The 12,529-nt window shown below is 29.3% G+C and overlaps 1 protein-coding gene across 1 annotated transcript; it reads left to right on the top strand.

Moving 5' to 3' along the window:
- Positions 1 to 235: 235 nt before the first annotated feature.
- Positions 236 to 2,605, top strand: LOC108727824 (sodium channel protein Nach). Its single transcript, XM_018456087.1, has 3 exons — positions 236 to 267; positions 379 to 485; positions 2,349 to 2,605. Exons 1-3 carry the CDS (start codon positions 236 to 238, stop codon positions 2,603 to 2,605), a joined length of 396 nt encoding a protein of 131 aa, XP_018311589.1.
- Positions 2,606 to 12,529: the final 9,924 nt, after the last annotated feature.

Raw genomic sequence — 12,529 nt, 5'->3', positions numbered from 1 at the left:
AAAATTTTAATATTTATATTATTTATAATTTATTATTTAAGTAAATTAATATCACTTCATCTATACTCGATATATTGATTTTTATTTCCTTTATGAAATAGCTGGCTGGTTAACGATTCTCCCTCACGAGGAAGAACACACCAATTTTGAAAAGGAAGAAAAAGCTTTACATTGTTATAATTGTTTTGCTTCCTGCGAAGACATTAGTTACGATGTATTATCTTGGAATACTGTTATGACTCCTGGTGAATTCAATACTAACTTATTGTAAGTATACGACATTTTTGTCAGTATAAAATATAAAATTCTTGATAAAATATAAAATTTTTGAAGATTCCTAAAAAAGGCGCTGAAACTACTTTTGTTACTTAATTTCAGACAGAATTACAACGTTACTAATGAAGGAATAGTACACATATACTTTTCAAGATACGGTACAGTCATATTGAAACAAGACATGTCTTTTTACTGGTATGATCTCGTAAGTAAGTACAGATTGTTAAGGAATTATATTTATAAATGAGAGATTAAATTTAAATTCTTAATCCCAACTTTTATATCATTTTATCGGATCAAAGCTTTTAAAAAAGCCCTTGAAGAAAATGCAATTTGTTTTGAATATAGAATCAATTATAAAAACAAGATTCTTTTATTTAATACTTCTTTAACAAATCTTGTAATTATGAATTTAATTATTTTATTCAGTTTAAAAAAAATGTTTTTTTTAATAATCAAATTTAAGATAAAAACTATAAAAATAATTCTGTAAAGTGAGTAAAATTGATAAGTAGAAAGGTGATAAGTAGAAAGGGGTGTGTAAAAGACACAAACGGTCCTGCTCTTAATCTGTCATTGAACTTAATTAGTGTAAATATAGTACTTATAATTAGCGCCAAGACACTACCATATCTTCTGATATCACTGCGCTCCATATCTATATGTATAATTAGATTTTTGAAGAAATGACTCTTCCTGGTTTGCGATATTTCCACCTTTAACATTTTTAATTAGTTGCACATTGGGGAAAGAAATAAATTACAAAGAATTTTGCATTTAGTATGAAAACTGACGATGAGCAAATCTTTTCACAGTTGATACAAAACAAATGAAAAAGATATCACATGATCAAAGCTAGAGTAGTGTGGAAGAGAAATTTTCTGTCCGCGTTCTTCTGTAGGATGCCCGAGGGTTTTCAAAAATGGAATTTTAATATCCGACTGTGTATCACGTTTCTCCACTCTAGTCTGGTTCTCATGCAAAAAAAAAGATAATACTTCTCACATAGCGCAATTTCTAGTTGCCGGTGCTTACTTTGCGAATAAATTGCTGAAAAGAGGAATATTTTCTGAGAAACATGGAGAAGTTTATTCGACATTCGACTTTTCATAATCTCAAAAATTCAAGAAAACAATTTTTAATACATAATTAATGTACATTAGAAAAAAACAAATATTTTAAATTTGATTAAATATATTATATGTGAATGCATTTTATTTACTGATAAAATGAAGAGTGATAAAAGTTTTATTCAAAATAAATCTGTCTGAAAATTTTAGACATTTTACTTATTAATTAAAAAATCTGTTATTGTGAAATTTGAACATAGTTTTCTATATATCTTATTTTGTATATTTATTATTTATACATACTATAAAAATCAAGAAAAAATGGTAATACTTCAAATGTGAGAGCAGATATGCACTTTTTTCAACACTAATTTAAATACAGTTATAAATTCTACATCTATCTAAATCTACCCGGGAGTCGTTATTTTTTTACGTTAACTACTAATGAAAAGCAATAATTCTATATTAATACAAAGACGGAACTTATTAGATTTATATACACTGTAGGCTAAAAGTTTGGAAACACTTTTTAAAAATTGACTTTAGGGATTGTTTCAAATATCTATAAAACAATGTGTTTTTAACAATAATTCTTTAGGTCCAATAAGTATTATTGAATCTATAAAGAATTATTATAGATATTTGAATAATTAATCTCAAAAATGTTAATTTTTAAAAAGTGTTTCCAAAATTTTGAATTGAAGTGTATATACGTGTGTGTTTATATATGCATATACATGTACTTACAAACTAGGAAAAAAGATAGCATTACGTATCCGATTTATAAAGCATTGATTAAAGAGTAGTAAGCGTGTGTAAAAAAAGGAAAGTGACGGTGATATTGCTGGAAAAATCCGCTATCTCTTTTATAGAGTAAATCGCCACTACGTGCGTATAATATTTTTTTAAGAATGAACACTGAAAACACGCGGCAGTTTCATCAAATCGTCTTATCTTTCCTTGCTATCAAGATGTCGTATCATAAAGATGATCGTTTTGCAGGTGATCTCGGCGGTATATGCGGCGTCTTCATTGGCTTTAGTTTCATCACTATAGTGGAACTTCTGTACTTCTTTGTGCTCATGTTTAGCGATTTGTTCTGTAAAAAATCGGCCTTACAGGAAAATGATGATCGCAAGACTGAAATCCCATCAGATCAAACTCAAACCACAGGGGCAATATATTGGAACGAACTGCAACCGCGATCCTGGCAATTGACGAAATACGGCAAATTCTCTACTAACCGAGTCAGATATTGACTGACGGAGTTATTATGGAATCATTCAGGAAGATTTTCGATTGGAATAAAATTCATTTTCATCAGTTAATATTTGAAATTATTAAGAAGTAGGTATCTGATATCTATCTATCTATCTACCTATCTACATCTTACGAGCAAACGGAAGATCGATTCACAACAAAGCCTTAGATAAAAATAATTGGAGAAGATTGTCATTAATATCATTTTTAGACCGTATATGTGAGAAACACAATCGATAAATTAGAGCCCTATACCGGTCGAAACTAGATCTTAAAATGCTTAAATTCAATCTTGAATCACTAAATATGATATATATGTACTTGACATATATACCACAATTGTAGTCTAACGAACTGTGCACAAGATTGTCACTATTTATTTTTTATTACATAGCAATGATAAACCGATTTAGAAAAGATTTATTATTATCTAAAAATGGAATCATGATAGAAAGTTCCTTAGTCGAATATTTACTTTTTTTATCGGAAAATAATTCCATAATAGCTTTAATGACAGCCGGTTTAATATATATTAATTTTTATGAAATTATATATTGTCGTATTAATTTAGCATTAATTCTATTTTATTATTGTAAAAGATTGTTACAAAAAGCAACAAGTAGTTTTTATTATATTATCATAAATTAATTACTATTTTGGTGATGTTTTAAACTCTTTATGAAAGTATATTGATTTTACATATCTTAGGTCATTTTACATATTATCCTAAAAAGTCCCATAATACAACCTATGCAAAATTTTGGTTGCATTTCTGCATAATTAATATGCACGTGGAATTATCGAAAATCCATTAAAAGGTTCTTAAGCTTGATGCAAAATTTTAAGCTAGGTTTTATGTATAATGGTGCATTATAAACGCGAATTTTAACACTTTGTGAATATAATATCGATTTTTACTTTACAAAATTATGATAGATTATTATTATTTACAATTTTATACGTACGTGTGATTTTGATAATTCAAATATTATACGTAACATTTAGTTTCAAGTTCCACTATATAGAATCATAGAGATAATTAATTACATAAATTGATGCAATTATTATGCATATCTTGGGAAAAACATTTGCGTGCTGCAACTTCGAGTCAAAGGCTGTTTCATAAAGATGATATTGCTGGATAATAAGATGTTATTAATGAGGAAAGTGTTAAATAATGAGGCTGCAGTTGTTTACGAGAGAGATACGAAGCGGCTATAATACCTTCTCTGTAAGAGCATGAATAGAACGTGATAGAAACACGAAGTTGCATGGGAATTGTTATCTACTCCGATGACACTTGCCAGAGACACGTAATTAATTTCTCAACGTAATTATATTTTAACACAGATATTTATGTATATTCAAAATAAAAGTTTATCTAATAGCGCCATGTTTGTCGAATCAACTTTGATCTGTTTATTAAAATGACTTTAGTGCGATATAAGCGAATTTCGATTGACTTTATGAAAATTTAACTAAACCTTGCAATCAATATTAGCAATTCGATATTACAGTAAATAGATTTGACTGTTTGCAATTGCAGATGTTGCTTGTCAGTACTGGTTGCGTGTAATTTCATAAGCATACATAAGGTCTGTTTTATATGTATTTGAATATTTTGTTATTACATTGCACAATCATATATACGTAATATTGAGATTTTAATTAAATATATATTTAATTTAAATATAAATTATAAAGAGGAAATTTTATTCAGAGAAAGCATTCAGAATAATATCAAAGCATTCAGAATAAACTTTATGACAAATTTCTTTGATTATAAGTATGATTTTGATGCAGCTAATATTCGAAAAAATAAATAAGAAATGATTAAAAAATAGATTTATTTAATTTTTTTTATGAAAAATCTTTTAATTGCAAATAATCAAAAACTTAATTCTTATGTAAATTTAATTTTTATTTATATCAAAAGGTATACTTATATAGATATAGTTTTGAAAAATAAAAGGATATAGGAAAACGTAACATTCAATTTAATTTATTCTTATATCAAAAGAAAAACTGGATCAAAGAATCTTTATGTGAACTTTGTCGATGTAAGTAATTCCGGATCAGCCTGTAGAAGTTGCAGCCAGTTATGCGCCAGTTGTGCCACAAACTATCGTGAGACAGGTCAGGACGGTCTCTAGAGAAGAACAGGGTTGAGAGAGGCAAATATTATTAACGGGACAAGTACTAAACGTTTTGCGATGATATATCCGAGAAGAGCACTGAACAACGATGATCAGAAGCGTAAGGGTAACGGAGGAAGAAAAATATGGCTATCATGGTTGCAGTACCGTAATAATCTTCCCTTGTATCGCCATCGACTATATGTATCCGGTACTGTCAAACCGCACAAGGAGTCAGATTCCACGTAGAGGAAGATTTATTAACGAAAGCGCTATACCGCGGAACGCTGATAAATTATCGATAAAAAAGGAACAACACACCTTGACTCCGATGCCTTCCTGACAACCCTTTCATTCTTCTCTGGCCTCTATTATATTATGGGTTCTCTATTTTAAAATGATGTATGCGACTTGATATGAAATATATTCAACCAATATCTTGATATGAAATATAATAAGTGTCACGTTTTCATTGTTATCTTATAACATCAAATATTATGCAAAATTAATATGCTCTATTAGCACAAGCAATTAGTATAATATTATTCAAAGTACTTTGTTATCGGCTTTATGTATCTCTCGTTACAATACCGAGATCCATATATCACAAAAATAAGTCTTATCTTTATCTATCTTTATCTCATATGCAAAAATTGATAAAACTTTATCTTTCAACAATTTTTCTTAATTTTAAATAGAGGAATTTTTTACATGGCTGTAAAAATGAAAACTTAACAATAACGACTAAACATGCAGAGTACTCTTCCGTAATGCATAGTATTGCGGAAGTCATATAACATGCCCATACATACAAAAAAATGTATATTTTAAAATTTCGTACCAGATTTAAAATTTTGCGCGATTTGTTTCTATAAAAATTTGATTCAGAGTATATCATAAAAATTTCACTTTGCAGAACAATATTTTAGAATAAAATAAACATATTTATTTTTAAAATAATAAAACGATTTTTACAAAATATTTGCAGAAGAAGAATGAATGAACAAATAATAAGAAAAGTTTATTTTTTATTTGGAACAAGTTCAATATACTTTAAAAAAATCTTCCCGTTATTAACCTCTTAAAATGTATGTACATAACTAAACATAAGATTTTAAAAATACATAAGAAAATATTCTTTAATGAAAACAGATTTGCTTCTTTTCTTTCTTAATAAATGTTGTTTAACTTGTAATACATAATTTAACTAATTATGTAATCTCTTTTATGTCTTAAATATTTTTATACTATTTTAGAGATACTTTATTCTTAACGTTAAACAAGAAGAATATGTTATTACTATACATATATTTATGTATTTAAAAATTTACTTGGAAGTAGTTAATTTTAAAGCTTAAATTAATTGTTCAAATAAAATTTAAATAAATAATTATTGAATATGTTATATATTTATTCAGAAAATCAACATTAAGTTCAGACTTTTAATAGAAATTTGTTAATGATATTCAGTTTGCGTAAGACGTTGAAAAAAGTGATTTTTTCAACTCTCTCTTTTATAATTTTTTTGTTTCTGTAATATATATTGTATGTATAACGTGTATGTTTGTGTGAAAAGCTCAGTATTTATTCCTGAAAATTCAGAATGTTTTCAAAATTTATAATCCGAAGAAATCTGCTTTATACTACATCGGTCATCACTGATAGTTTCTAGCTTGTTAACTTGAATGCATCATTGCTCGCCTCTAGATCTTGTGTTTATGCTATTTGCTACCTGAATGTCGTAAAGTGGAGTCTCACAGTAGTCTTGACCAACGCAATTCGAACTTCTCCGCTTTGGGCACATCGAGCAAATATCCATTCGGGCAAACAAAGCGGTACACGTTGTATACGTAACTAGAGATAACGATCTTGTATAGATATTCAGACAAGAGAGAATACTTGATGTGGTTCTCATCCAAACGTATCTCTTTTCAATGAGAACAATGTCAAAGATGTCTATATAAAGATAATTTGTAACAAGAAATTTTATGATAATTGCTACAGTAGAGTACTCGTATGTTATTTTCCTAACTACATTTTTACTTTAAATAATCATTTTTCTAATTTTTTATCCACTTCATATCTTAAGGTTTTTTAATTATATTTTTGCACAAAAAAAGTTTAAGGTTTGATAAAGTATCTAAAGATTTAAATTAATATAAATCTGAAAATAATTTTGTTGGACTACCAAAATAATTATGTATTGCTAGAATGTCAAAACTTTTTGCAGAATTGCTTGTTGTGTTTGAGTTTTCTGCATAACTATTTTGATGGTTCAACAAAACTATTTTTAGATCTATATCTACCTAAGTTTTTAGATGTTTCAAAATCGTTCTTTTCGTATGTAGACAAATGCTATTAATACTTAATATTCATTATTAACTATAATTTTGTGTAATTGACTAGTGTATTTATCGTATTTAATAAAATGCAAGTTTAATAGGTTAATAATTATTATCTGCCTTAATATTAACACAAATTTAATTAATTTTGAATTATTCAAACTGTCCTTATATATTGATTGATTTATATTGATATATATATATATATATATATACGTTTGCATCCGCGTGATTACACACAAATGTATATATTTCTTCTTTCTTGCGAAATAATAATTTAATTATAAGAAAATAATTATAAAAAGAGTTAACTTTGATATATTGATAAATATCATTTTCATCGATATTAATAATTTTAATTAATTTTGATATGAGTATGTACATCTCTAATGCCAATAATATGCACCCCGTTTCTCGCTCCTGTTAATTTTGTGTCCGAAGGTACGCGAACATAATGCGAATAGACTGTGCATCGTGTGGAGTACCTATAGTCGGTGGCCTGTGTCTGGCGGAAACCAAAGGGACGTGAAATACGAGGGATGTGCGTGCTATTACTGCACCTGCGTATCGCACAAATTATTGCAACAGTATTATCGTACAATGATTAAACTTTAGGGCAAAATGCCAACCGCGCGCGCACTATTTACCAATTTTTGCAAGAAATGCTTTACAAAAATCAATTCTCTGAAAATCTGAACTTTCTTTTTTCCAATTAGATTCAATATCAGAAATAGATAAAACATATAAAATAGAAAACGTGTAAATCGGTTTTCAAAATAATTTTATCCATTAGTTTTATATAATATTGTTCCTTTTAATAATTTTCTTAAGTCTGTTATATTGTAAAATAGTTAATCTTTACAAATATTATAAAAAGTTAATAAATATAATAATCAATAATTTTTAGAAAAAACCTACTTTACAAAAGAGTGTTTGAAAAGAGTTATCTCTTTTTTTTATAAAGAAACTATGCATTTCGCAGGTCTCCGCGTGTCTAGATTCATTGTTAGAATACATGAACATTGTAGTTCACTTCATTAGAGCGAGGAGTAGTCTGTGTCAGTATCAGGCTATTCCTTAATCTGATGAAGTGAACTGCAATATTCACGAAACGTTGGTATTTAACAATGGATCTAAACATGGAGATGATCCACGAAACACATAGTTTGTTTATAGAAAAAATACCTGTAGAAATCTCTAAAGTATTTTGTTATCCCTTTCTTCTATTTAGTTTAGAAATAGAAATAATTTCTCTTTTAAAGACAGGAAACTATTATTATTACACGTTAATTATTAAAACTTAATTTAATCAACAAGATATGTTTTTTATACATATATGTATACATTTATTTTTACACATATTTTACACATATTTATTTGTGTAAATATTGTTATACACATATATATTTGTGTAAATAAATATTATTGATGTCTATATAGAAAGATACAACAATAAAATTACGTTTATAAAATTGGAAGCATTACTTCGTGGAAATATCATGTAAAACGGTTTTGCATAAAAAAATCTGTCCTCTTCGATTTTATGACTTTTGAAAAATTGTTAAATTGACCTATAAAAGAAGAAAGCTCTGAAATAAAAGAACTATTTCGATATTCTGCCTGGTAATTTCATGAACTTCACAGTTTCTCGTGGCAAAATGGACGCGTGTACGTGCCTAAGAGGAATGGATAGCCAGTCCAGTCGTCTCGATATTGATGTCGACTGGCCTGAGGGCTGTGGTTCCTGGCCGTCAAAACAAAGTAATTTGTCTGCAGGTCCGACGTGCGGATCCGCCGTCTCACGTCGTAGTGTGCACATGGCCTGGCTCGTTACAAATCGCCGGGCAACCGTCAGTCAGGTTCGACGGTTCCACTTCGTGTCTCCGGATTCCCAGTGTGCCGCAGCTGTTCTCCGATAGCAGAAATTTCGTAGGATCGATCTCGTACCCCGCCGCTCAGGGACGATGGTAAATAATTGCGTTCCTAACTTCGACAAGCCATCCTTGCGAAAAGAGCGAGTTCAGTAATCGAGTTAATTTCTTACCTTCCATATATAATCGCGGAAATTTATTTTGATTTGCCTATGCTAGAATCTTTAAATGTGACTGACTCCAATATTTGGTAAGAATATTTTTGGTAAGAAGAAGCCATTCTTTTCTTTAATGCTATTGTCTTTTAATACTATTGAATGTTGAATATAATCTTGTAAACACCACAGAAAAATTAAAATTATATAGATTAGTACAACAGTATTCTACAATTTGTCTAGTACTTGAAATTGTAATTTAAATGGATAGATTTTGGATTGATTAATATTGGTTTAAATTAATCTAGAAGCAATGTAATCGCATTATATTGATGTTTTTATTTAAACTTTGTGTTAAAGTTTTATACGTAAAATATATATATCTTAAATAAAAAAAAAGTTTGCCTTATCACTTATTATTATTTCTAAAAAATGTTTGTACTTAGAAAAAAGGAACTGGGAAATATTTAAAATTTAATTTAGGTGTTCACATTATTTTTATAAAGCCCAAGAGATCGTAATTCACTTACAATTCGCAATAATCGTCAAGCAATTATGAACGGTTCTGTATCGTAGGTGTTTAATATTTCCAAAGATTTTAAGTGGACGATAATAGCTGTTCTCGTGTGGCGTGTTCTCGAGAGGCTGTCGTTGAATTATCGAATTATATGAAGCATATCGTTTCTCACTCTCAATACGAGTTTGAACTCTCGTCGTACGCTTCTACCGATCGAGCACAAATTCCCAGACATCAAAGCTCGCCGATTCGGAATCCAACATCACTTCCTTGAAGTTCTAGTCCGTAAAGAGGAAATGAATAGACGAGACTGGCAGTGAATGAATAGGAAGAGATGTCTGTCCCAACATTGTTTGCGTGGCTTTGCCGTCGGCTTTAAGGGTTTCCTCGTGAGGAAACGTCACTGGGCCGTGATGCTATGATTAGAAACGAGAAGATACGAACAAAAATCTTACATTGTGATTTATATACATATAAAAAAACCTACAGAGTTTATTAAAACATTTTAAGATTAATGACATTCTTTGAAGAATCAAATCCATTTTTCTTGACTAAAATGTTACGTCTGAATTGAGATTGTCGTTTGTATCACAGAGGCTTGAAAATGTTTTCGTTCTTTCGTTTGGAAATTGGCCACTCCATAAATTGTAAAATCGTTAGTCTTCCCGGGTTCTTCCGATCTTCCGCTCTTTCATTTTGCTCTTTCTTTCGCTTCATCTGCTATCTGTTTTATTCCGTTTCGCTCTTTCTCTTTTTTCCTCCCAGCGAAGTCCTTGCTCTCTACATATGGCTCCTTCTCATTTTGCAGCTGCACTCTCTTCACGCTTTTCGTCCCGTAACACTTTGCCATTGTCAATCCTTTATTTTAGAATCGTGTGCGCTTCGTCTCGTTGAATTCTACGATGAGCACGAGCTCGTATATTCCGATCACATCCTATCAGTTATCTTGAATTTTATGGCTACGAAAGAACAGCTTTATATCTTTGTGCAAGAACAACGTCAACGAAGTATCCTATAAAAAGCTTTACAAAAATTGACCTTTGCAATTGTATATAAAAATACTTTTGGAGGAAATTTTATAGCTCAATTTATTCTTGGTATATACGCAAAACAAAAGAAAAAAGCTTATTCCAAAATTAGTCAAAAATATCTTTATAATACTTGCGAAAATAATTTGGAAACTAGGGATGATAATGTAGATGTCATGTTCATGTTAAAATATTCCATTGGGATACTTTGTTATAAACTGTACATGAGTTAAATTCGCAAAATCTAAAAATTAACGCTGAAATGTACAATTTCTATGTAAATTAAAAAGATAGATAAATAAAGTGAAAACTGAGTGAAAATAATTTTGTATCATAATTAATATCAATAGAAAATTATTTATAATATTATCTAAAATACTGTGTGATATATTATATTATTTATAATATTCTATAGAATTATATTAATTATTAGTATATCTACATAAAGAAGAATAAAACGTTATTAAAATGTAATTTTATCTGTATAATATTTATGTGATATTATTAAAAAATAAAGACAAAAATATTAAATAAGATTTTTCACAGTTATTACAGAAATCATTTATATTATGATAAAAGTAGCTATAAAAAATTGTTATAATTTGCAAAATTCATCGAAGTTAAATTATCGAAATATTCGTACATTTCGTGAAATCGCTCGTTATAATTTATTACTGTTATATGTACAATTCCACATATTTGCTTGAGTAAATCAGAATGTAATCTCGCTCGACGTGCTTTAAAGAATTATGAACTAGCGTCATCCCCCAGAGTGGGTATAATATATAAAATTACATTTACGCAGCAAATATGGAGAAATTGCTACATAATGGCACCTTTTGTTTCGGCAACGAGAATTAGCTTCACTCATGGTGAAATGATGGGCGACCGTTCCTGGACGAGTTCTGAAATCTCATTCCGAGAGTACCTGGCGGAAGCATTTAAATTTTATTTCTCCCGTGATACGTGAACCGGACAATGTTCATTCGGATATGAAAATCTTGTGAGGGATATGACAACGGTCTTTTCAGTACGTGTCCTAGCTGTGTGCACAACATTATGACATTTCCAAAACGGACATAATCTATCTGTTTCGTTTTCCCCTGCACCGTGGAAACATTTTCACATATTTAGATTGCGTGTTGTTACATGCAGATGATATAATTAAAACATACAATAACTCAAAAAACTTAATCTTAACTTTGATAAAATAGATTCTTATGTAGAAATCTAGCAATCATTTCAATATAACTGAAATATGCAGAATTATCACATAATTATATAGACAAAACTAATCTAGTTTCCTTTAATTAAAGTTTTGAAGAAAATTTAAAAAATATCTTTTATCTTTAAACAAGAAGGTTGAGGTCGTATTATCTATTCAGGTAGCAACATCAATTAATTATTTGTATAATTATTTATATATTTGTAATATCTATACCTACGTGTAATAACTGTGATTTTTATTTTCTCACGAGAAAAATATATGCTTAAATATCGCATAAAATCTTTGGAGCACAATGCACTAAACTTTAAAAAATGAAAATGCATGGTAAGGTACCCGTCCGAGGAGATTGTAAGAACTAGCTTATTAATCCTTCGTGGTACTTCTGGGTCAAGATGACCTGAGCATCATTTTTTACATTAGATAAAAGATGAACTTCCTGAAGGGCATCAGAAGGGCGCGTACCTGCCATCGACTGAAGGTTTGAAGCTTCAACTATCGATAGGTATGCTTTTTAATTGGATCGTTAGTATGCGTCTAGCAATCATTCATGCAAAAAGCATGTTTTGAAGTGTGACCACGAAGGGTTAAAAAGAAAAACGAATAAAGATATATCTGAATAGGGAAAAATTAAATTAATTTTTTGTTTA

Source organism: Mycetomoellerius zeteki, unplaced genomic scaffold (assembly GCF_001594055.1).
Source record: "Mycetomoellerius zeteki isolate Tzet28-1 unplaced genomic scaffold, Tzet1.0 scaffold548, whole genome shotgun sequence".
Lineage (NCBI taxonomy): Eukaryota > Metazoa > Arthropoda > Insecta > Hymenoptera > Formicidae > Mycetomoellerius > Mycetomoellerius zeteki.
The sequence above is the reverse complement of the archived record's forward strand: the minus strand, read 5'-3'. Positions and strand labels throughout refer to the sequence as shown.

What these genes read in the sequence shown, in the direction of transcription:
- LOC108727824 (XM_018456087.1), top strand. Translation starts at nt 236, where the DNA reads ATGACTCCTGGTGAATTCAATACTAACTTATT. An exon ending in GAATTCAATACTAACTTATT is followed by an intron (nt 268 to 378) that starts GTAAGTATACGA and finishes ACTTAATTTCAG; the next exon opens with ACAGAATTACAACGTTACTA. An exon ending in TTACTGGTATGATCTCGTAA is followed by an intron (nt 486 to 2,348) that starts GTAAGTACAGAT and finishes ATCGTTTTGCAG; the next exon opens with GTGATCTCGGCGGTATATGC.